The sequence below is a fragment of the Hyla sarda genome, chromosome 10, assembly GCF_029499605.1.
Source record: "Hyla sarda isolate aHylSar1 chromosome 10, aHylSar1.hap1, whole genome shotgun sequence".
Classification (NCBI taxonomy): Eukaryota; Metazoa; Chordata; class Amphibia; order Anura; family Hylidae; genus Hyla; species Hyla sarda.
This window is the reverse complement of record NC_079198.1, coordinates 21,990,244-22,016,911: the sequence shown is the minus strand read 5'-3', so window position 1 is coordinate 22,016,911 and position 26,668 is coordinate 21,990,244. Positions and strand designations below refer to the sequence as shown.

At 43.7% G+C, this 26,668-nt stretch overlaps 1 protein-coding gene across 5 annotated transcripts in view; it reads left to right on the top strand.

The window, feature by feature from the left end:
• The window catches only part of RRAS (RAS related), a 59,246-nt gene extending 42,188 nt beyond the window's left edge, over positions 1–17,058 (top strand). For all 5 annotated transcript variants that reach the window (XM_056542422.1, XM_056542421.1, XM_056542423.1 and 2 more), the window contains exons 4-6: positions 3,157–3,265; positions 6,717–6,835; positions 13,307–17,058. In XM_056542422.1, coding sequence (XP_056398397.1) covers positions 3,157–3,265; positions 6,717–6,835; positions 13,307–13,394 — 316 coding nt within the window. In that variant the 3' untranslated portion in view covers positions 13,395–17,058. The remainder of the gene's footprint in view (positions 1–3,156; positions 3,266–6,716; positions 6,836–13,306) is intronic.
• Positions 17,059–26,668: the final 9,610 nt, after the last annotated feature.

The following is a 26,668-nucleotide window of genomic DNA, read 5'->3' as shown; positions in this document are numbered from 1 at the left end:
TGTTTTCCAACCAGGGTGCCTTCAGCTGTTGCAAAACTACAACTCCCAGCATGCCTGGACAGCCTTTGGCTGTCCGGGCATGCTGGGAGTGGTAGTTTTTCTACAGCAGGAGGCACCCTGGTTAGGAAACACTGGGCTACCAGGAGCACATTTCCAGCCCATCAATCCCTTAACTTGAAATACTAAGTAGACTATATTCACTAGATTAGCACTACTTCTGTAATATACTTCCCCCTATGGTCTCTTGACCACCGGTATCTGCGAATTTGCAAAAAGTTGCAAATTTGTGGTGGTAAAATACCCCACGTGTAGACTTACTTTAAAGGGGTACTCTGGTGGAAAACATTTTTCTTTTTTAAATGAACTGGTGTCAGAAATGTAAACAGATTTGTAAATGACTTCTATTAAAAAATCTTTATCCTTCCACTACTTTTTAGCAGCTGTATGCTACAGAGGAAATTCTTTTCTTTTTTAATTTCTTTTTTGTCTTGTCCACAGTGCTCTCTGCTGACGCCTGATGCCCGTATCAGGAACTGTCCAGAGCAGGAGAAAATCCCCATAGCAAACCTATACTGCTCTGGACAGTTCCTGACACGGACAGAGATGTCGGCAGAGAGCACTGTGGACAAGACAAAAATGAAATTCAAAAATCAAAGAATTTCCTCTGTAGCATACAGCTGCTAATAAGTACTGGAAGGATAAAATTCTTTTAATAGAAGGAATTTACAAATCTGTTTAACTTTCTGGCACCAGTTCATTTAAAAAAAAAAAAGTTTTCCACCGGAGTACCCCTTTAAGTAAGAAAGTCATATATGGCATCAATAAATAAATAAAATATTTGTGTACAGTAAATAATAGAAACAAATGTGTTTTCGACTACAATTGTCTTCGCATTTTCTCCCCCTGATACATCAGTACGCCCCCCCCCCCATTCTTAATAATTGATAGTTGGTGTTGCAGGGAGGAAATGAGACTTGGCGTCTGTGATGTCTGGATACTTTAAATAGTCTTATCCTACAGTCCGCTGCCAATAATCCCTTGCACAACAATAATGGCAGACTGGAACGAGGACGCAAATTTCGAATCATTTATATTTTGTCTTCATTATGGCTTTTATGATCGAATTACAGCTTTATATTGTAATACAACACACGCATTTCCCAAGCCTTATTGTTCCTGTCTGATGTGCAGTATGATGGGCTGTCAGATCCTGAGCTATTACTCCTGGGGGCTGAATAGCAGTCATACACGGTCATTGTACGAGTGAAAAATAGACTTAAAGTACATGTACGTGTAATTTGTGCGTGGAAGCGTGATATATGAGCCTTCTCGATGCCAGTCATATGCTGGGCTGCGGGGAAAAAGGGGTATATGGGGTCTGCTAGGATGGTGGGCTGGCATATATGGGGTCTGCTAGGATGGTGGGCTGGCATATATGGGGTCTGCTAGGATGGTGGGCTGGCATATATGGGGTCTGCTAGGATGGTGGGCTGGCATATATGGGGTCTGCTAGGATGGTGGGCTGGCATATATGGGGTCTGCTAGGATGGTGGGCTGGCATATATGGGGTCTGCTAGGATGGTGGGCTGGCATATATGGGGTCTGCTAGGATGGTGGGCTGGCATATATGGGGTCTGCTAGGATGGTGGGCTGGCATATATGGGGTCTGCTAGGATGGTGGGCTGGCATATATGGGGTGATATGTTGTAGTAGAGCTGGGCGGTATGAGCAAAAATGTGTATCACAGTATTTTTGTAAGTGATGGCGGTTCCACAGTATTTAGTGTATTTTAAAGTATTTAATGTCCCCACATCTGTCCCCACATGATGTCACCCGCAAGCGCTCCTCTGCTCATCCTCCTATGAGTTGCGGGCCACCGGCGCTAGAAATCTGTACTATACTACAAATAACGGTGCCCAGGCTTAAAAAATAAACAAAATACACTTTATCTAACCTGCCTACGTTTCCCCGTTGCTCTGCTACCGTCTTCACTGTCCTGCGCTGCGGTCGTCTTGCAGTTACCTTCGGACAGGAAAGTCACAGAGCCGCCAGCCTATCATCGGCCGGGGCGGGACATCGCTGCGGCCAGTGATAGGCTGAGCACCGGCCGGCTCCTTAAATGACTGTGGGCTCAGCCTATCAGCGGCCGAGGCGGGACATCCCTGCGGCCGGTGATAGGCTGACGGCTCTGTGACGTTCCCATCCCCAGGACCGCAGCGGAGGGACCGTGAGGCCGGTAATGGGGAACGTCGAGAGGTGAGTTAAGGTGAGTTTTATTTTGTTTATGTTTGCAGCCCGGGCACCGTTATTTGTAGTACAGTACAGATTTCTAGCGCCGGCGGCCCGCAACTCCTAGGAGGATGAGCACAGGAGCGCATGAGGGTGACATAATGTGGGGATAGCCCAGCTGATAATTCATTAGGGGGCAGAAGAAAAGCAGAACAGCGCTCGCGGGTCAGATATGATTAGTTCCCCGATGTGGGGACAGTGCGCTGCGGCGGATAATTCATTCGAGGAGGGGAGGTATTGCGGTATGGGCAAAATTCATATCGTGCAGGAAAAAAATTTCAGTATTCGGTATGAACCGGTATAACGCCCAGCACTATGTTGTTTCATTTGTTTACCATTAAAGAGGTACCCCGCTGCTAGACATCAAAGGATAGGGGATAAGATGTCCGATCGAGGGGGTCCTTCTGTTGGGACCCCCCCACAATCTCCCGCAGCACCTGGTGTTCTCAACAAACTACAGGTTCTTGTCAGAGTGGTCGTGATGTCATGGTCACACCCCTCATGATGTCACAGCCACGCCCCCTTCATTCATGTCTATGGGAGGGGCGTGCCGGCCGGCACACCCCTCCCATAGACATGAATGGAGGGGCGCATGGTGTGATGTCACGAGGGGTGTGGCCATGATGTCACGATCACGGCCTCCGGCTCGGAGCGTTCTGAACTAAATGAAATTCCGTAATGTGAACATAAGTGAAGCCTTCGGGCATGCTGGGAGTTGTCGTTTTGCCACAGCTGGAGGCACTCTGTTTAGAAAATACAGCACTTACCAGTTACCCACTAAAATTGCTGACTGGTGGTCCAGGATCTACCATTGATAATTCGTCATTGTCATTCTTCTGACTCCATGGTGGCTTTCTTCTCTTCCAGCTTCAATGAGATCAGCAAGTTTCACACACAGATCCTACGTGTCAAGGACAGAGATGAGTTCCCCATGATTCTGGTTGGCAATAAGGCAGATTTGGATCTTCAGAGACAGGTGAGAGCTCCACTGCTTGTCTGAGTGATCTTTATTAAAGGAGTACTGTTGTGCAGGACCACTTATCCCTTATCCACTGCTGGGACCCCCCCATGATCTCCTGCCTGGTGCCCCGACCACTGCTTTGTGCGGGGGCCGACAGTCTCCTTGCACAGAATGGAGATTGCTCCATGCACGAGGAGAGTTGGGTGCCGTGCATGAGATCACAGAGGGTCCCAGCATTTTAACCCCCCGCGATCCCCTGCACGGCCCCCAGCTCTCCTTTGGATAGGGGATATGTTGTCCTACACCCCAGTACTCCTTTTAAAGCGATTACCCAGCCTGATGTTCTATCCCCTGATGTTCTATCCTCTGGGTAGGCCACCAGTATTAGATGGTGAAGGGGTCCGATTTCCAGCTGTTTGAAGGGGTCACAGCCTCTTTAATGTTTACTTGCACTTGTCCCTGCAATTGCCATATGTGAAGTAGCGGTGGCATGAGAAGAGGAAGATTTAAGTGAATGGTGTAGCTCCTTAGACCACCCGCTACTAATAGTAAAGATTGCAAGGACTAGTGCAAGTAAACATGAAAGGAGTAGTCCAGTCCTGAAAAACATATCTCCTATCCTAAGGATAGGGGATACGTTTCAGACTGCGGGGGGTCCGACCGCTGGGGCCCCCCGCGATCTCCTGTACGGGGCCTCGGCAGCCTGCGGGAAGTGGGCGTGTTGACCACCGCACGAAGCGCCGGCCGACACAGCCCCTCAATACAGCACTATGGCAGAGCCGGAGATTACCGAAGGCAGTGCTCCGGCTCTGCCATAGAGTTGTATTGAGGGGGCGTGTCAGCCGCCACTTCGTGGGGTGGTCAACATGCCCCCTTCCGGCTGCCGGGCCCCATACAGGAGATCGCTGGGGGCCCCCTCGCGATCTGAAACTTATCCCCTATCCTATAGGGCAGTGGTCTTCAACCTGCGGACCTCCAGATGTTGCAAAACTACAACTCCCAGCATGCCCGGACAGCCAACGGCTGTCCGGGCATGCTGGGAGTTGTAGTTTTGCAACATCTGGAGGTCCACAGGTTGAAGACCACTGCTATAGGGGATACGTTTTTCAGGACTGGACTACTCCTTTAAAAATGTTGCTGAGCTTGCAACAGCATCCCCGGCCCCTTTAAACAGCCCGGTCGGTGGGGTTTCACGAGTCGGAACCCCACCGATCTTATATTAATAGCCTATCCAGAGGAAAGGCCATCAGTTTTTACAGGGTGGATAGCCCCTTTTAAGATTCATCAAACTTGGCTGTATTTTCACAACTGTACGGCTCACTGCTTCCCCATGTGCCACGGTGACCTATAGCGGGCTCATAGTGTTCCAAAAGACAATGGAAGGAATGGAAGGGCTAACTAAGTAAATTATAGAGGGACTGCCAAGTGTTCTGACATAGATCTATGTGTTTTGGTGAATGCTTGTATTCCCTGTGAAATGTCATTTTTGAAACACGCCACACTGCGCCATTCCTCTGTTGTCCCTCCTGGGAATGTATGAAAAAACTGACCACTGGGTGGTACCTAGAGATGGAAAGGCCTGGAGAAAAAAAAATTAAAATTGATTAAAAAAAAAAAAAATTCATTTTTTTTTTTTTTTTTTTCAAAGCTGTTTTTTTTCCGGAAAAATAAATAAATAAAATAAAATAAAACTAATGGAATATGTTCTTTTATAATGTATATTGGTATTCAAACCATTTAACATTTAGACCTTGATGAAAGACGTGAAAGACTCCAATCTGACCTGAAGACAAACAAATCTTCTTTTAAAAGAATAGCAATATGCATTTCTGTCTCTAGGGGCGCTGCAGGTTTCAGTGCTGGTTGTGGCTGGGCTCCATCTTGTTGGTATTACAGAAGTTTATGTTCCTGTCCTCTCAGACCGGCCTTAATTGACATTTATCTATTTCCTAGTAATCTTCTCCCCATTACAGATAATGGTTGCCTAGGACTATGCACACAAGGCTGAATATATGCTGAATGTCCGCCCAGAAAATAATCCGCAAATAGCAGGTGCTCGCAGAATATGCCAGCACTAGTACAGCTTGGAAATATGCCGTCCCCATAAACAGCAATGCATTTGTGCATTTTCCGCCAAAAGAAATCAGGAAATTCCGCCATGTGCACGGTGCTGCAGAATCCCATTGAAAACAATGGGACTTTGCAGCAACAGAATTTCTGAGCTTAATTTTTCTGCCTGATTCCACTCAGAAATTCTAATGTGTGAATGTGGCCTAACCTTGATGGCTGACTATCAAATTGGTTTTATTTATCTCCTCCAGCAATGAAATGATTTTAAATTTATATTAATACTAGCTGAGTACCAAGTGTTGCAAGGTTTTTTCTTCCTAATTCTTGTCGTGAAGGAAAATCAATAGAAGAAGCTTTTTACTTCATATCCCATCCTCATATATTGTTGTCATATCCCGACCCGCTATCCCGACCCGCTATCCCGACCCGTAATATATGTACCAGGTATTGAAATATCTCCAGACGTACGGAAGTTATGTGGGAACATACATTTCTCATAGACTTGTATGGGACTTTAAACAAAAACCCCGCCCCTGGCAAATGGGGGTGAGTAAGGGTTAAATCACCTATCCTATGTTTGTTGCTGACATATAAGTAACATGTGGCCAAGTTTCATGTTAATATCTTTAGCCGTTTGGACATGATGCTGGAACATACACACATACATACATACATTGAGTTTTATATATATATATATATAGATTACTACTCTGCATTATTTTATTTATTTTTTTCCAGTAAAACAAAGGTTTTACTTAAAGGAGTACTCTAGTGCAGAGTATTCCTGCTCTGTCCTGCCCGGGCTGCAAAATAAATGAAAATGAATCATCACTCACCTCTCTGGGTTCCTGCGGAGCGTCACTACAGCTGATCGGTCCTCCGGTCCATCTCCTTCATACTTCCAGGTGTAACGAAGCGTCACATGGCGCTCAGCCTATTATGGGCCGAGGCTGAACATCGCGGTGGCCGGGGATAGCCTGAGTGTCATGTGACGCTTCGTTACACCCGGAAGTATGAAGGAGATGGACTGGAGGACCGATCAGCTGTAGTGACGCTCCGCAGGAACCCAGAGAGGTGAGTGATGGTTCATTTTCATTTATTTTGCAGCCCGGGCAGGACTGAGCAGGAATACTCTGCACTAGAGTACTCCTTTAAGGATTCAAATTTTTTTTTTTAATTTTACATCTCTAGTGAAAAAATAGTTTTTCCACCGGAGTACCCCTTTAATAGTTATGTCCAACATCAACATGTTTGTTAAATTGGATTTTCTTCTACAATCACAAAATACGTCATACAGAAACATTATATAACACCCCGCTGTTACATCTGAATGGCGTCTCTTGTATGACTGCAGGTAACCTTGTGTTTTCTTTTGCTTTCCGTTCTACATCATCAGGTGACCAAGGAGGAAGCTCTCAGCTTTGCACGAGAGAATCGGATCCCGTATATGGAGGCCTCCGCCAAGATCCGATTAAATGTAGACGAATCTTTCCACGAACTGGTCAGGGCAATCAGGTAATGGATGTTTGTTTGGGGGGGGGGGGGGCCTAACAGTCTGTATGTGTATATATATGTGTGTGTGTATATATATATATATATATATATATATATATATAATATATAGCGCAACGGGAGAATACAGCAGCACACTGCTAGCACAAAGATATAGATACAACATGAGTATATAGATAAACATGAGTATATAGATAGAACATGAAAAGCTATACAGCTGTAGTGCAATAGAGGAAAATATGAAATACTGAGCTTGCAAATTTGGCGCCAAATAACGTGGACCGTCCCACCACGGTAAGGTGACCTCATTCTGGGACGGACCCTACACTATGAATATGCCTCTGTGAGAACAGTACAGCATGCATTGCAAGGTCTGAAACATCCAAGGCACCTAATATACACCTAATAGAGGTGGGTGGGGTGCAGGAGCCAACATGGAGGTAGCCAGTCCCCTGTATGTGTAATACAACCAAAGAATAAGTTGGCCAGCACTATTGATTCCAAACTATTGTAATAACCTGGCTTACAGGTGCAGGCTGCTGGGCTAAATATACAGCAACAGGAGAATACAGCAGCACACTGCTAGCACAAGGATATAGGTACAACATGAGTATATAGATAAACATGAGTATATAGATAGAACATGAAAAGCTATACAGCTGTAGTGCAATAGATGAAACTATGAAATTATGAGGTACTTAGCGCACAAGAGAATCGGATCCCGTATATGGAGGCCTCCGCCAAAATCCGATTAAATGTAGACGAATCTTTCCACAAACTGGTCAGGTCAATCAGGTAATGGAAGTGTGTTTAGGGGGGGGCTAACAGTCTGCATGTGTATATATATATATATTATGTATATGTTTATTTAGATATACCGTATATGCCGGTGTATAAGACGACTTGGCGTATAAGACGACCCCCAACTTTTACAGTTAAAATATAGAGTTTGGGATACACTCGCCATATAAGACTACCCCTCCTACAGCGATGTACGGTACCTTGTAGTTCCCCCCACATTAGGTAGGCAGTATAGTTCCCCCCCCCCCCCCCCCAACATTAGGTAGGCAGTATAGTTCCCCCCACATTAGGTAGGCAGTATAGATCCCCCCACATTAGGTAGGCAGTATAGATCCCCCCACATTAGGTAGGCAGTATAGTTCCCCCCCCCACATTAGGTAGGCAGTATAGTTCCCCCCCCCCACATTAGGTAGGCAGTATAGTTCCCCCCACATTAGGTAGGCAGTATAGTTCCCCCCCCCCCATTAGGTAGGCAGTATAGTTCCCCCTACATTAAGTTGGCAGTTCCCCCATATTAGGTTGCCAGTTCCCCCACATTAGGTCGGCTGTTCCCCCACATTAGCCAACGGCTGTCCGGCATGCTGGGAGTTGTAGTTTTGCAACAGCTGGAGGCAAACTTGTTCAAAAACACTGCACTAAGAAGTATTCCGATCTCTTAAAGTGATAGTATATCTTGGCGGCTGACTTTTGAGACTCCCAATGTTCTTGAGAATTAGGAGATCGTAATAAGAGGGCGAATTGACAAACCATAAATATGTGATCAGTCCCCTTCTCCCAAGGAATCTATACAACCCAGTACATAGTGATTTTAGAAATGACTACAGGTTCTCTATAAACCAGCGTCACTCTAGTGTAATGTGTATAAGTCCTGGCACTACTTGGAGGGGGAGGAATCGGTGACCTGAAGTGACAGCTATCAGTTTGGGTCGTCTTACCTGCAGTGAGGCCAGGACTTGCCGCCGGAATATGGATGCAAAAAAATGCGTTTATATTACTTTATGGTGCGTCTAGCCTTAGGGTTGTTTATGTGATGTTTGAGGTGTCTCCAGCAGCTCCTAAAGTGCATTTTTTTTTTTTACTGAACTTGCTGTATAAAGGCGCACGGATCAGTTACGGACGGTATTGTCAGGATTGTCATTGTGAAGCCAGAAATGTGACAGCAGATGAAGAGCAGAAGGCCGCAGGCGTTGCTGCCCTCCATGTTGTAATCCACTCGGCGCTCAGCAGAACATGTTCATACAACATTTTTTTTTTCTCTAACTGGAAACTGCTGTGACCTCACCCCATAGATATGACACATTACACCAATGTTACACTTCTCAGGGATACATTTAACCTCCTCAGTGCTGTAGACTCTGACACTCCCATGATGCACAGCAAAGTCTTATTAGGGTTAGCCTGTCCGACCTATGCTTAAAGGGGTTATCCAGGAAAAAAACTTATATATATATATATATATATATATCTCTCTCAACTGGCTCCAGAAAGTTAAACAGATTTGTAAATTACTTCTATTAAAAAATCTTAATCCTTTCAGTACTTATGAGCTTCTGAAGTTAAGGTTGTTCTTTTCTGTCTAAGTGCTCTCTGATGACACCTGTCTCGGGAACCGCCCAGTTTAGAAGAGGTTTGCTATGGGGATTTGCTTCTAAACTGGGCGGTTCCCGAGACACATGTCATCAGAGAGCACTTAGACAGAAAAGAACAACCTTAACTTCAGAAGCTCATAAGTACTGAAAGGATTAAGATTTTTTAATAGAAGTCATTTACAAATCTGTTTAACTTTCTGGAGCCAGTTAATATATATATAAAAAAAGTTTTTTCCTGGATAACCCCTTTACGTATATGCTGAGCTTTTCCTCCGGGTTGTAGAATTGACCCTGTTCATTTCAATAGGACAGTTCACATTGATCCAGCATCTCTATTTGGACATCGGATGGTCAGATTTGGGCGCAAGGTGCATTCCCCCCTAACGGCCCTCAGACAGGATGCTAAAAAACTGATGCACTTTGTCATTAGTTGCGGCCGGAAACCATATATATATATATATATATATATATATATATAGAGATAGATAGATAGAGATAGATAGATAGAGATATATATATATATAGAGATATATATATATATATAGAGAGAGATATATATATAGAGATATATCTATCTATCTATCTATCTAATCTATCTATCTAATCTATCTATCTATCTATCTATCTAATCTATCTATCTATCTAATCTATCTATCTAATCTATCTATCTAATCTATCTATCTAATCTATCTATCTATCTATCTAATCTATCTATCTAATCTATCTATCTAATCTATCTATCTAATCTATCTATCTAATCTATCTATCTAATCTATCTAATCTATCTATCTAATCTATCTATCTAATCTATCTATCTAATCTATCTATCTAATCTATCTATCTAATCTATCTATCTAATCTATCTAATCTATCTATCTAATCTATCTATCTTATCTATCTAATCTATCTATCTAATCTATCTAATCTATCTATCTAATCTATCTATCTAATCTATCTATCTAATCTATCTATCTAATCTATCTATCTTATCTATCTATCTAATCTATCTAATCTATCTATCTAATCTATCTATCTAATCTATCTATCTAATCTATCTATCTATCTAATCTATCTAACTAATCTATCTATCTAATCTATCTATCTAATCTATCTATCTAATCTATCTATCTATCTAATCTATCTATCTATCTAATCTATCTATCTAATCTATCTATCTATCTAATCTATCTATCTATCTAATCTATCTAATCTATCTATCTATCTAATCTATCTATCTATCTAATCTATCTATCTATCTAATCTATCTATCTAATCTATCTATCTAATCTATCTATCTAATCTATCTATCTAATCTATCTATCTAATCTATCTATCTAATCTATCTAATCTATCTATCTATCTAATCTATCTATCTAATCTATCTATCTATCTAATCTATCTATCTATCTAATCTATCTAATCTATCTATCTATCTAATCTATCTATCTATCTAATCTATCTATCTATCTAATCTATCTATCTAATCTATCTATCTAATCTATCTATCTAATCTATCTATCTAATCTATCTATCTAATCTATCTATCTAATCTATCTAATCTATCTATCTAATCTATCTATCTAATCTATCTATCTAATCTATCTATCTAATCTATCTATCTCTATCTATATCTATATTAGACAGTACTGGGTAGTTTCCTTATTTTATCTAACTCCATGATGACTGATTTATTTGGCTTTTAAAATTCAGAATGGCACCATATAAAGGGGGTAATGAAAAAAAAAACGGGTGGTCATAAAACTGCATGGGCGTCTGCAGAGAGTAAATTCCCCATGGCCCTGCAGGTTATCTTTGTAATTCTCCTGGGGTAAAGAAAAGAGTTTCCGATTATAGGTTTTACTTAGGAAAATGGTATTTATGACATTACTATTGTATTTGTTTATGTGACTCCATGATTATCCCAATAAATGGCTGCTATGCCATAAAGCAGCGTCTCTTAGGTTAATGGGTATAGGATTGCCACCTGCTGGCTGACTGTAAACATTGCAGTGTCTAAATGTTATATTGCAAGGCAAAGACTTATTAGTGGTCCACAGTATAGGTTGGTGATCCCCAAGCTGTGGGCCTCCAGATGTTGCAAAACTACAACTCCCAGCATGCCCGGACAGCCGTTGGCTGTCCGGGCATGCTGGAAGTTATAGTTTTGCAACATCTGGAGGTCCACAGCTTGGAGCCCACTGGTATAAGCGATAAAACTATTGTTCTGGAAGACCTAGCATGTCCATGCATTACACAGACAATGCATTAAAGGGGTACTCCGGTGGAAAACATTTATTTATTTCAAATCAACTGTTGCCAGAAAGTAAAACAGTAAAAAAATTTGTAAATTACTTCTATTAAAAAATCTTTATCCTTCCAGTACTTTTTAGCAGTAGGAAATTCTCTTCTTTTTTTTTTTATTTCTTTTTTGTCTTGTCCACAGTGCTCTCTGCTGACACCTGATGCCCGTATCAGGAACTGTCCAGAGCAGGAGAAAATCCCCATAGCAAACCTACGCTACTCTGGACAGTTCCTGACACCGACAGAGGTGTCAGCAGAGAGCACTGTGGACAATAGAAAAAATTAATTTAAAAAGAAAATAATTTCCTCTGTAGCATACAGCTGCTAATAAGTACTGGAGGGATAAAGTTTTTTTTTTTTATAGAAGTAATTTACAAATCTGTTTAACTTTCTGGCACCAGTTCATTAAAAAAAAAAAAAAAAAAAAAGTTTTCCACCGGAGTATCCCTTTAAGGTGGTTGCCCTACTGTCAATACTTATCCCCTATTTTAATCACGGGGGGTCTGACTGTAGGGACCCCTGGGATCTCCAGAATCTCCAATTAGCATGGAGTAGTGGTCATGCACGTGCACTACTGCTTCGTTTATTATGTATGGGCCTTTCAGGGATAGCAGGGTACAATGCTCAGAATATCTCTGGCAGTCCCATAGACAATTATTGGAGCAGCATTGCGCACACCAGAGCACCACTGCATTCTGACGGAAGACCCAGGGTCTCTGTTCTCAAAAACAGTGACAGTCCCAATGGTCTGACCCCACTACAATCATAGACTTATCTGATTAGGGGATAAGTGATAAAGGGTATATCCAGAATCAGAAAAACAAAGCTGATTTCTTTCAGAAACAGCGCCGGTCTTGTTCTCAGGTTGTGTGTGGTATTACAGCTCAATCCTGTTGAAGTGAATGGAGCAAAGTTGTAATACCACACACAACCTGAGGACAAGTGTGGTGCCGTTTTTGGAAAAAATACACACACTATGGTATTTTAATCCTGCATAACCCCTTTGGGAAACTCCTTTAAATGGGCACTTTCATTAAAACCAATGTTTGCTATTGTACTCCTTATGGTAAATAAAAAATCTTTCTAATGTACTTTGTTTAAAAAAAAAAAAAAAGATGTTTTCTATGTTTTATAGGTGTTATAAAAAGCTGCCACTAGGTGTCTCCCTACTTGTCCAGAGCACATCCCCCCCCCCCCCCCCCCAACCCCACCCCCCCAAATCTCTTGCACAGACTGTGGCCTTCTGCTGGCCTGGCAGAAGTCCAAAATCAGGAAATGCAGTCTGGAGTGCTGAGGGGTGTGTGTGCAGCTTTAGCCAATCATAGCTCATCTCACACTGAACTGCTCTGGGCTGTGTGTAGCAGAATGAGGGAGGAAGTTCTCCCCTGTATGGCTTCAGATGATGTCACGCCTGCTGGGGAACGCCCCTTCCCAGTCTGTGAATCTGACTGAGCAGAAAATACAGAGCAATATCAAGGTAGAAAACTAAAAAATTATAAAAAATAAAGGCAGGGGATGGTTTATCATGATGGGGGCAGTGAACTGGGAGGATTATAAAATTTAACAAGATTATGAGAAGTACTCTTTAAATTGCACTGTGTAATACTTCATTTCTCCAGTGGTAGCGCTGCAATCACCTTGTGATCGACTTATCATCATAGGACCCTAGAAACTAGAAGAGATTGTCCAAAGCAGACACCCTACTGGTTTTAAGGGGGCCATCTTTGTTTACAGGTTTCTTTCATATAGTCTAATGGTCTTTTTTTTTTGTTTTCTTTTTCAGAAAATTCCAAGAGATGGAGTGCCCCCCGACCCCGGCTGTTAACCCTAAGAAGAAAGAGTCGAAAAGCTGCCCCTGTGTGATCCTGTAACCTTGTGTCCCCAGCCGCCCAGATGGCCTGAACAGAGAGACGCAGCAATAGCTTGGGGAGGGCTTTGACCACTCATGGAAAACCGGGCACTGTTCGTGCCGCCAGGCTGCACATGAATGGTCCTCTCTTCGGCTAACTCATCATGCCAACCCTGCAGCCACCTGGAGGTTGCATCCGAAAGGCACATCACATGATCTCGCTGCTGATCCAGCCCCGCCGTGCTGGGGGGGCTCCTCTGTAGGCCAAACAACCCATCCCCCCCCCTCCCCAATCCCTCTGTGCATCAGGGCAAGATGCTTCATTCTACTACAAAGAAATGCAGTTTGCACACACTCCCCTCATCTGTGCCAACACTTCATTATTTTTGTACGCTGGGATCTGCATGTAAATATATATTCTGTATATATATTTTATATATATATATATTTTATGTTCTCTTATTTTAGTATTCCATGAGCTTTTATGTACGCAGCCAGGGTGCGTACTGGAGAGACTAGTGCTGGAGATTCTCCTATATGTTACCAGACCATATACCGGAAAGGCACGCTTACCCCTTCCCCCGCTCCGTAAGCTTTTTTTTTTTCTTCTTTTATTAGTAATGGAAGACTTGGTACTTTCTTTGTTCTTTTGCTTCTCCTATGATTATAGCAAGGTGGGCTACACTACAAGATGGCTTGCACCGAAACTGTGCTGAATTTTTGCTGCTCCTTGCAAAGCTGTGAGTTGTTTCATCTGCATACACTACGCCAGTGGTCTGCACCCCGCAGCTGTTGTAGAACTGCAACATCCAGCATTACCTGCAGCTTGCAGACCACTGCACAACACTGAATGACCTCATTGTTACTGTAACCAGCTGCATACAGTTAGTTTTCGTCTTACCACAATGTTTTCCAACTAGGGTGCCTCCAGCTGTTGCAAAGCTACAACACCCAGCATGCTCGGACAGCCGAAGGCTGTCCGAGCATGCTAGGAGTTGTAGTTTTGCAACAGCTGGAGGCACGCTGGTTTGGAAACACGGTCTTACCATGACTGGCAACTCTCCTTATTATTAAAACTGATTTAGGAATAATTAGGGTTCACATTTTCCATGCAGTGAAATGCAATCTATTGTTCCCTATTATCTGCCGTATGTTTACACGGTGGAATGTGTGTCCGGAAAATTTCTGGCCCGACAATCCCGCAGACAGCAGGACCGATTGGAAATGCGCCATCTTCATAGACGGCAGTGCATTTACGAGCCAAATCCGCAGAAAGAATAGACATGTCTGACGCCTAAATCGGGATTCCGCCATTTGCACAGTGCAGCGGAATCCCATTGAAATGAATGGGACTCTGCTGCAGTGAAATTTCTGAGCAGAATATTCCCGCGAAATTCCTTTTGGAAATTGAGCCATGTGAACAAAGCCTAAGGCATGGTTCACACAGCGGAATTTCAAAGCGGAATCCAGGGGGAAAATTCAAAAAAAAATTGGGAGAATGGGAGAATTTCCCTGCCGGAAATATCTGGCATGGAAATAAAAATTCTGGATTTATTAGCTGACAGGTATTAAGGTGGTCATACATCTTCAAGCTTCAGGAGAAGCCAATGTGACCAAAATGGCACTGAGCAGCTTGTAATGTATTGGAACACATGCAAGCTGCAGCAGGAAAATTTTTACTTTTGATAAAAAAACTAAAATTGTCAATTCTTGCTGCGAAATCTGCTCAAATATGCATTGCGGTCAATGAAGATGGCGCATTTGCAAGTGGTCCTAGCGCCAGCTTTCTCTGCAGGAACCCGCTGTCTGCAGAATGTCCGCCAGAAATTTTCCTGCTCGACATTCCTTAAAAATTCCCCCATGTGAACATTGCTCAAGACTGTCTGTAAAAAGGGATATCTGGGAGAAAGTAAAATAAAAAAAATCTCTGCCCCTCGACCACTAGTTTCTTGCGCAGCTCCTATTCAGAGATCTTCCATGGGTGAATGATAGTTGCTTTTTCATGAGTTTGATTTTAGATTTAGTGACCCCCCCCCCCCCCCCCACCCCTTTTAAGTTAAAAAGCTTAACTTGTTGTATTTTGAGATTTTTTATTATTTTTTCCAACATTACTTGCCAATGACATGACGGTTATCTTGCTTTCTTTTTTTCCCCCTTACCCTGAAGGGCCCTAATTGATCACCGATTGCCGTAGTAAAAGAACAAAAGGTACAATGTGAGAGGAACGGTAGAATCCTTCTGTAATATAAAGGTAACACATCTGTAATACTTAAAGGCTATAGACAACATTGGATCATTATTTACTGAACTTTTGTGCAGTATTTTTGTGGTTAAACAAAATTATTATTTTTTTTTTATTAACATTTTTCCTTCTGCAGCTTGCATGTGTTCCAATACATTGCAAGCTGCTAAGTGCCATTCAGTGCCAATTTGGTCACATTGGCTTCTCTGGAAGCTTAAAATGGTCACACATCTTCAATACCTGTCAGCTAACAGCTAATCCTCTGTACACACTGGCTTGGCTAAACGTTTGGGTTTTCAGTGAGGTGGGGAGAGAAAGTATTGGTTGTTGATATCCATTTTGCTTGATCCTTCTGTTCACCAACATTATCCTTTGGGTGAGAGTCGGGAGGCCCCGTACACTTTTAGACCAGTGCTTCCCAGCCAGTGTTCCTCTAGCTGTGGCAAAACTACAACTCCCAGCATGCCATGCCCGGCCTTTGGTTGTCCGCGCATGCTGGGAGTTGTAGTTTTGCAACAGCTAGAGGTACACTGGTTGGGGAAAACCCTGCATTAGACAATTGGCTCGACCCATTAATATTGGAGGAAAGTGTCACTGAGGTGCTTGCAATGTATACACATATATGCAAGCTGCAGAAGAAAAATGAAATTTTGAAATGTAAATTTTTTTATTAACCACAAAATAAAATCCAATGACAATTGATGACCATAGCCTTTAAGATTCCACATGACTAAGGGCTCGTATACATCAGCATATTTCATGTCCCTGCTCCCGTTCACATATATTAGAAGGGGAATAGGCTTGTGATACGCTTCTATCCAGTTCCCCCAGCACAGGGTCACTTCTTGGCTTATTTGTGTCTTTAATGTTGGATTTAACTCTTATTTAGTACCCACTTCAACCTATTCCTATTGCAAACATCACACGAGGGGACCGGCGCACAGAGTTGATGGTGCAGGATTGCTGTCTGCACTACAGCCTCTTAAAGGGGTTGTCCAGTATTACAAAACGGGGTTCTTGTTCGTGGGACGGTTTCGGTATTGCAGCTCTAACCCATTTCCTGTTATTAAAATTCTGGACGTTCCCTTTAAGGTTTAGAGGTAAAATACACAACAGATAGTATGGCTTATGTCCTGTAATACAGGATTATTATTATTGTAGGACAATGGGATGGGGGACACGCCGAGAGCTTTACCGCGCGCAATCGCTGTGGTATGTCACCCCCATAGGAAAGGTCGAAATGATCAGCAAAATTGTATGGGACTTGTCCCTGTCACTACTCTGCTTTACTAGCGCACCCCCTGATGCTGACGACTGCCATGAACATCTTTTGTGTACCTCTCAGCCATAAGACCGTGTTCATTTTCTATGTATATTGTTTACAAGTCAACATAAGTATAATCACATATCCTTGTCTTCAGAACGTTCATTAAAGTAATGATCTGTTTTACCTATGGTGTCCTTTACTGTGTTACTCTATATCAAAGATGCCTGTGATCCTAAGGCAGTGGTCCCCAAACTGCCGCCCTCTAGATGTTGCAAAACTACAACTTCCAGCATGCCCGGACAGCCTTTGGCTGTCCGGGCATGCTGGGAATTGTAGTTTTGCAATATCCAGAGGGCTGCAGTTTGGAGATCACGGTTTTAAAGGGGTATTCCATGAAAAAAATATAGATATATATAGATAGATATATATCTATCTATCTCAACTGGCTCCAGAAAGTTCAACAGATTTGTAAATTACGTCTATTAAAAAAATCTTAATCCTTCCAATAATTATCAGCTTTCGAAGTTGAGTTGTTCTTTTCTGTCTGGCAACAGTGCTCTCTGCTGACATCTCTGCTTGTCTCGGGAACCGCCCAGTTTAGAAGAGGTTTGCTATGGGGATTTTGCTTCTAAACTGGGCGGTTCCCGAGATACGTGTCATCAGAGAGCACTTAGACAGAAAAGAGCAACTCAACTTCAGCAGCTCATAAGTACTGAAAGGATTAAGCTTTTTTTTTTTTTTTATTAGAAGTAATTTACAAATCTGTTTAACTTTCTGGAGCCAGTTGATATATATAAAAAAATTTCCTGGATAACCCCTTTAACTGTACATGAGCCTTATGTGTCCCTTAAAGGGGTACTCCAGTGAATAACAATTTTTCCCCTTCGCCATGACAGCACCACCTGAGAGAGGGACTCTGCCCATAAGGACAGGAAACCTGAGGATAAAAAGAAGAACCCTCCTTTCCAGCCTCAGTGTGTTTCCTGTGCTTGCGGGAGCCTGACTGAGCAGGAGTCCTGTCTCAGGTGGATGAAGAGGCTGAGGGCAGTGGTACAAATCCCCATAGTTTTGGGGTATCCTGTAGTCCCTAAATTCCTCCCTAGTATGGGAGGTGAAAGTCGGGCTCCACTTACTTGCCTGGTTTATCTGAAGGTGAGGAGCACTGATGCCGGCGTGTCGCGCGTAAGTGCAGGAGTAAGGCGCAGAGGACTCGGCATGGATCATATGCGCAGGCGTACCTCAGTGTGCTTTCCAGTGTTGCCGGAGGTATTGCAGAGCCATTTATGTTTGTTATGGGGGATTTTCTCCTGTCCGGGCATTCTGGGAGTTGTAGTTTTGCAACATCTGGAGGTCCGCAGATTGAAGCCCACTGCATAGGAGGTAATACTCACGTGTCCCCGCCGCTCCGGACCCGTCACCGCTGCCCTGGATGTCGCTCCATCGCTGTCGCCGTGTCCCCGTCGCTCCGGAACGTCTCTGCTGCCGGCCGGGTATCCTCGCACTCCGTCGCAGCCATCACGACGTTATGCACGCCGACGAACGTACGCGACGACGTGATGACAAGGAAGGAGAGCGCCGGCCATACAGGGGATCCCTGAACGGAGAAGACACCGAGGAGGCAGGTAAGGTCCCTCCCGGTGTCCTGTAAGCACTAACCCGGCTATTCAGTCGTGCTGTTCGGGATTTCACCGCGGTGGTCCCGAACAGCCCGACTGAACAGCCGGGTTAGTGTCACTTTCCCTTCAGACGCGGCGGTCAGCTTTGATCGCTGCGTCTGAAGGGTTAATACAGGGCACCGTGATCGGTGATGTCCTGTATTAGCCGCGGGTCCCGGCCGTTGATGGCCGCAGGGACCGCCGCGATAGGGGTGTATTCGCCGTATAAGACGCAGCGCCTTTTTTCCCCCCAGTTTTGGGGAAGAAATAGTGCGTCTTATACGGCGAAAAATACAGTAGACAGGAAAATCTGTCCGTCCCAAGTAACACGGGAATCACTACAGTGGTGGCTAATACAAGAAAACTTGTCAAAAGGTCTAGATTGGGTGTTGGAAAATCCCAACGTTTTCACCATTGATGCCAGTCCCAGGGGATGGGGGGGCTCATATAAGAGACTTACATTTTCAAGGTTGTTGGGATACGCAAGAAGGTGTACTCTCTCTCGTCAAACGGAAAAAAGAACTTCTGGCAGTATATTAGTTTAATACACTTCTGGGAACAACTCTACTGCGGTCTCGGTTATAAACAGACAGTGTACCACAAGAAGACAGTCCCTTATGCTCACCTGCAGTCTAATTTTTTTCTTTTGAAGACAAATGTCTTTCTTTGTCCGTAGTACTTAAAAGGCGCCTTAAATACAAGAGCGGAGTTTCTCAGCAGGCACAAGCTCTGGCAGGGCCAGCTATGAGGTACTCCTCAAATAGACCTTTTCACTACAAAGGAAAACTGGCAAGAAAAAAAAATGTTATTCCCCAAATCTGGCAGAAAACCCGTTTTCAGTAGATGCCCGAACACAGCCTTGGATCTGACCTATGCCTTTCCCCCCTGTCCAACTAATCCCGAGAATAATCAAGAAAATCAGAATGGAAAAATCAGGATAAGGCTGGGTTCACACTACGTTTTGTACTTACGGTTCCCGTATACGGCTGGGAGGAGGGGGAGGGGGGCTTAATCGCGGCGCCCGCACTCAGCCGTATTCGGGAACCGTATTTAATGCATGTCTATGAGCCGACCGGAGTGAACCGCAGCCTCCGGTCGGCTGCGTTTTGGACCATATGCGGTTTCCCGACCGTAGGCAAAAACGCGGTCGATCACGTTTTTGCCTGCGGTCGGGAAACCACATACGGCCGAAAACGCAGCCGACCGGAGGCTGCGGTTCATTCCGGTCGGCTCATAGACATGCATTAAGTACGATTCCCGTATACAGCTGAGAGCAGGCGCCCCAGTTAAGCCCCGCCCCCTTCTCCCAGCCGTATACGGGAACCGTAAGTACAAAACGTAGTGAGAACCTAGCCTTATCCTGATAGCTCCATTCTGGCTCCGCGGGACCTGGTTTTCTTCTCTAAGGGTACGGTCAGATGAGCGGATTCTTCGCACGTATTTCGCTGCCGATCCGCCACTGAAGGACCTCTATATGCTGCCTTTACATGTGCCTGCTCAGAGTGTCAATACGCCGCTACGAGCAGACACACAGACACACATAGCGGCGTATTGCTGCTCCGAGCAGGCACATGTAAAGGCAACATACAAAGGTCCTTCAGCGGCGGATCTGCAGCGTAAAATACACTGTAAATCTGCTCGTCAGAACGTACCCTTAGGGAGCTAGCACAGACGGATCCCTGGGTACTTCCAGAATCACAACATCTTCTGATGCAGGGTCCAATCTCTCATCCATATGTGCGGAGTCAGCATTTGACAACATGGCTCTTGAAAGGCTGATATAAAAAAGTAAGGTAGTCTCTGGTGCTGTTATTACCAAACTACAGGCTAGCCGAAAACCATCTACCTATAGAATTTATTTGAGAATTTGGAAGGTCTTTTTATCATTTCTTAATCAACCTTTTTCACCTAACAGCCCTCCTAATATTCCCAGAATATTAGATTTCCTCCAAGCAGGGCTGGATAAAGGATTAAAGCAATCAACCTTAAAAGTGCCGGTCTCTGCGTTGGGTGCCCTTTATAAGGTTGCCTTAGAATGTCTGTTCAAGGGTCTCCTAGAGTCCCTCCTTGGGATCTGTCCCTGGTGCTCAAGGCTTTATCAGAGCCTTTTGAACCTGTTGAATCTATTCCTCAAAAAAATGTAGTGCTTAAAGGGGTACTCCGCTGCTCAGTGTTTGGAATAAACTGTTCCCAATGCTGGAGCCGGGAGCTTGTGACGTCATAGCCCAGCCCCCTCATGATGTCACGCCCCGTACCCTCAATGCAAGTCTATGGGAGGGGGCGTGACAGCTGTCACGCCCCCTCCCATAGACTTGCATTGAGGGGGCGGGACTATGACGTCACGAGCTCCTGGCACCAACTCCAGCGTTCGGAACAGTTTGTTCTAAACGCTGAGCAGCGGAGTACCCCTTTAAGACAGCTTAATTGGTAGCTATGACCTCAGCTAGGAGACCTAGCTGCTCTCACTTCTGTAGAACCATATACAAAAATTTTAGATGGCGGTATTGTATTTCCTCCAGACTCGGGCTGCACGATATATCGCAAAAGCAATCTAATCGCGCTTTTTGCGATATAGCGATACAGCCCCCCTGGAAAACATGCAATTATCTGCTCGGGTTGGCTCCCGTGGCAGGGGCCGGCCAGAGCAGGTAAAAACTAATATAAATACTAAAAGTCGGTGTTTCCTAGGCAGGGGGCCTCCAGTTGTTGCAAAACTACAACTCTTAGCATGCCCGGACCTGCAAAGGCTGTCCGGGCATGTTGGCAGTTGTAGTTTCACAACAGCTGGAGGCACCCTGCTAGAAAAACATTGAGCTAAGGGCGCAGGGAGAAAAATAAAAAATAAACTTCTGCTCACCTAGTCCCGATCCCTGCAGATTCGTCTCCTTGCGCTCCGGAGTTTACTCTCTTCTTAGTACAGTAGGACCTTTCCCTTTTCAGCCAATCACTGGCCGCAGTGGTGTCACGTGTCAAGCCAGTGATTGGCTGATGGGGAAAGGTCTTGTGCTGCAGCAATACACTAGGTTTGCCAGGTCCCGCGGAAGATTTGAAATCCGCCCGGGAAACCCAGTATATTGCTGCAGTACAAGAATGTGACAGAAGGGGGGGGGGGGAATGGGACAGAAGAGGGGGGGGAAGTGACGGGGGATGTGAGAGAAGGGGGGGGATGTGACAGAAGGGGGGGATGTGAAAAGGAGAATGTGACAAGGGAGGGATGTAACTGGGAGGATATGACAAAGGGGGTGAATGTGACGGGGTGTGACAAGGGGGGATGTGACGGGGGGGGGGGGGGGGGGGAGAATGTGACCAGGGGGGATGTGGAATAGGCTGTGGGCATAAAATGGGTAGGTAGATGTGAAATGGATGCGATTAAACATGAAATGGGGGGATTTCACAATTTTTTTTTACATTTTATATCGCATTGCATATCGAAATCGCAATATTTAGGCCCAAAATCGCAATTGCACATTTTCTCCATATCGTGCAGCCCTATTCCAGACCCTGCTTACTTGCCTAAAGTAGTTTCGCACTTTCATGTGTCTCAAAATATAGTCTTACCCTCCTTTTATGACAAACCATCCAATGATAAAGGGCTTTTCAATCGTTAGATGATTTGTTATTTAATATTTGGATAGAACTAAAGATTTTAGGAAATAATCTGCTTTATTCGTTAAGTTCGCAGGGAAGAATAAAGGATTTAGAGCAAGCAGAAACACATTGGCAAGGTGGGTAAGACAGGCGATTACTTTAGCCTATATGGCTTTAGGCTAAGTTCACACTATGGAATTTCCGCCTGCAATTACACTTTACATTTTAGTAAGCAGAATTTCCGCCTGCAATTTCATAGTGTAGTAAATGGTTTTCCGTTCACAAATTCACACTTCGGAATTTGTGAACGGAAAATCCGCTTGGAAATTTCCGCCTGAAGAATGGGCTTGCTCACTCTTCAGGCGGAAATCCGTGCGGAACACATTGCAGGCTATTGGGAGACTGCAGTGTCCACACGGTCCTAGAGCCGACTTAATCAGTCACTCAGAATTTCCTGGCAGAAACTTTCTGCCCAGAGATTTCGCAGTGTGAACCTAGCCTTAGGTAGACCCTCTGATAGGGCTTAGGGCCCACTCTACTAGATCCATAGCCTCAATAGATCAGATCTGTCAGACCGCTACCTGGTCTTCGCCACATACTTTTTTCCGTCACTGCAGGGTGGATGTGGGTAATTCCCATTCTCTTGCTTTTGGACGTAAAGTCTTACAATCTATTATCCCAGCCCAGGTTTATCTCTGCTATTCTCTCAGCTGGTGCTGTCATGGCGAAGGGGAAATCCAGTAATTACTCACCGGTAATGTTTCCCTGAGCCATGACAGCATCGGGGCATTCTCACCCTTGTCTTCTGGTGTTTAGTTTTTTCTGCACTTGGGAGGGGGATCACCCCTTTTTCTTTTAGGATGTTTATTAATATGTATGTACTAATCTAAAGAAGGATCTTCTGGTCTTGAAAATTCACTGAGGCTGGAGAGGAGGGTTCTTCTTTTTATCATCAGGCTTCCTGTCATTATGGGCGGAATCCCTCTCTCAGGTGGTACGGTCATGGCTCTGGAAACAAAATTACCGGCGAGTAATTACCGGCTTTTTCATATCAACTGGCCCCAGAAAGTTAAACAGATTTGTAAATTACTTCTATTAAAAAAAAATCTTAATCCTTCCAGTACTTATCAGCTGCTGGAGTTGTTCTTTTCTTTCTGACAACAATGCTCTCTGCTGACACCTCTGTCTGTCTCAGGAACTGTCCAGAGCAGGAAAGGTTTGCTATTGGGATTTGTTCCTACTCTGGACAGCTCCTGAGACAGGCAGAGGTGTCAGCAGAGGTGTCTGTGTTCAGACAGAAAACTCAACTTCAGCAGCTGATAAGTACTGGTAGGATTAAGTTTTTTTTAAGAGAAGCAATTTACAAATCTGTTTTTAAACTTTCTGGAGCCAGTTGATATGAAGAAAAACATTTTTTTTCACTGGAATACCCCTTTAACGTAAAGTTAAGAGACAATACTGCTTTATTCCAGAAACAGCACCACCTCTGGTTCATGGGCCTAGCCTGGTATTGCAGAATTCTTTTAAAGGGCTACTCTGCCGAAAAACATCTTATGCCCAATGCAAAGGATAGGGGATAAGATGTCTGATCGTGGGGGTTCCGCGGCATCTTAGTCATCCATGCGCGGAGTGAACCAAGGTGCCTCCAGCTGTTGCAGAACTACAACGCCTTCACCAAAAATAAGGCTCCAGTCACATATAAATCGAAATATACTTTATTGGTTACAATAAAAATTTAAATATACATAGAAAATGAAGTGATTGGCAACGACACATATAAGTATACACTTTTATGAACTTTAGGTGTTTGTACCACTTTCATGCGCACTTGTATGTCTCGTTACCGATCTCTTAATTTTCTATGTATATTTTAATTTTTATTGTAACCAATAAAGTATATGTTGATTTTATATTTTACTGTGATTTTCACTCTTAGCTGTTTTCTCCGTTGGAGTAATTAAAACTACAACTCCCAGCATGCCCAGACAGCCTAAGGCACACTGGTTGGCAAACACTACATTAAACAGTTGGCTCGACGCATCAAAATTGGAGGGTTTGGCTGACTTTTTACCTAGTGGCTAATACAGGTACTGCGACTTTGCAGCAGACAAAACTAAGTCAGTGTTTCCCACCCAGGGTGTCTCCAGATGTTGCAAAACTACAACTCCCATTGTTTTTGTTGTTTATTGTAATCAATTGTAATGTAAGAGGGGTTGGAATCAGGGGGGGGGGACACCTGAACTGAGAAAAATTAAGAAGAATTAAGGATAAGCAAGAATAAGGATAATGATAATATAGTGAATTGGGGAGAGGCTGGGTGTGGCCCCGCTACCTACCCACTCGGAATGGATTATGTAGAAGGGGAGAAGAGAAGGGGGAGTAGGGGGGAAAACCTAATAATTTTTTTCTTATTGAAAAATGTTAAACTCTTTTTGTATTGGAAAAATAATAAAGTATTAATAAAAAATAAACTACAACTTCCAGCATGCCCAGACAGCCTTTGGCTGTCCAGGCACTATGGAAGCTGTAGTTATGCAACACCTGGAGGCAACCTGATTGGGAAACACTGATCTAAGTCAATGTTTCCCAACCAGGGTGCCTCCAGCTGTTGCAAAACTCCAACTCCCAGCATGCCCGGACAGCCGAAGGCTGTCCGGTCATGCTGGGAGTTGGAGTTTTGCAACAGCTGGAGGCACCCTGGTTGGGAAACTCTGATCCAAAGTGCTGGGGAGACTTAAAGGGGTACTCCGTGGAAAACTTTTTTTTTTTTTTTTTTTTTTTAAATCAACTGGTGCCAGAAAGTTAAACAGATTTGCAAATCTTAATCCTTCCAGTACTTTTTAGGGGCTGTATACTTAAGAGAAATCCAAAACAGAAATGCATTTCCTGTGATGTCCTGACCACAGTGCTCTCTGCTGTCCATTTTAGAAACTGTCCAGAACAGGAGAAAATCCCCATAGCAAACACATGCTGCTGTGGATAGTTTCTAAAATGGACAGCAGAGGTCAGCAGAGAGCACTATGGTCAGGACATCAGTGGAAATGCATTTCTTTTTTGGATTTCTCTTTAGTATACAGCCCCTAAAAAGTACTGGAAGGATTAAGATTTTTTTAATAGAAGTGATTTACAAATCTGTTTAACTTTCTGGCACCAGGTGATTTAAAAAAAAAAAAAAGGTTTCCACGGGAGTACCCCTTTAAAAGAAAGAAAAAAATAAATTAAAAAAAGGCGTAAACATGTCACAAACCACAACAACAAAAAAAAAAAAAATACAAAGAAAAACGAGAAGAGCAGACAGGATGCAAAGAAAGTGTTTTTTTTCTTTTGTGTACACATTATACAATGTGAGTTGTACATATTGAGAGAAAAAAACGTCAGACACTAATTGACGATAAAAATATATAATAACATCCATACAGGAACACAAATTCAATTATTGTAACAATACCTTTGAGGCAAGAACAAGATACACGCAGTACACAGCGTAAAAAAGGTCTAGATTAGGACACATAAAAAGGAGCAAGTGAACGGGGCATCGGGAGCTGTTACGGGTTTTAGCTGAGAAATACATTTGGTAACATGGAGAGAGAGAGAGTTATTAATATTTTTATTTATTTTTCCAACCAAGCTAATGAATTAAAAATAAACACCCCCCTACGAAAGAATGGTAGGGGCCATAATTACCCAGGAACATTTGGCTATTCTTTATTATTATTATTTTTTTTTTACTTATTTAAATACTTTTTACACCCATTTTTATTTTTTTTACTACTTACAAAGTCAGTTTTGCTTATTAAAACCCAAAAGATTTCGGATACAATGTCGTCACCGTCTTCTGATCATTCACAGAATCGCCCTGAACCATCGTGTCCTTTCTTTACACTATGATACAAAGTTTCGGTCACCGTATTTGTAACCTAGGAACCAGGGGGTGGGTGTCGGCTTCACAGTGCACCGCTGCCAAGCAGAGCCGCCCCCACATCCCCCCCCCCCCCCCCCCTCCTCGCCATCCTCATTTTATACACAGTCATGTAAACTAAGCAGATGTTACACACGAGACATAAAATATGGTAAAAGCATGTCGGTATCGCTCCTGGCTTACCAATGTTGTCTGTTTTTAAGGTGGTCAAGTTAAAAAAAAAAATTGTTGACGAACAGCACCACCTCAGTCCATTTCTGGTATTGCAGCTCAAACAGATTGATTCAAAAAGGGCCAAGCTGCAATACCAGACACAACCAGTAAACAAAAGTGGAGCTGTTTATAGAAAAATCAGCTTGTAATGAGAAGCAGCGTTACACTTGTTCATAGCTGCCTCTGTTATATATATATATATATATATATATATATATGCAGATAAGGTCAGGCTGCTCACCACTCTCGCGTTTGCTGCACTATCTCGTGCTGCGGACACCGGTACCGCTCCCGGCTTAGTAGAACTCTCACAGAAAAGAAAACGTCCGGCACTCGAGAAGATGCAGGTAAAACTTGTCAATGGCTTTATTCACACGCTTAGGCAGGACACAATCTGACGCGTTTCGCACCC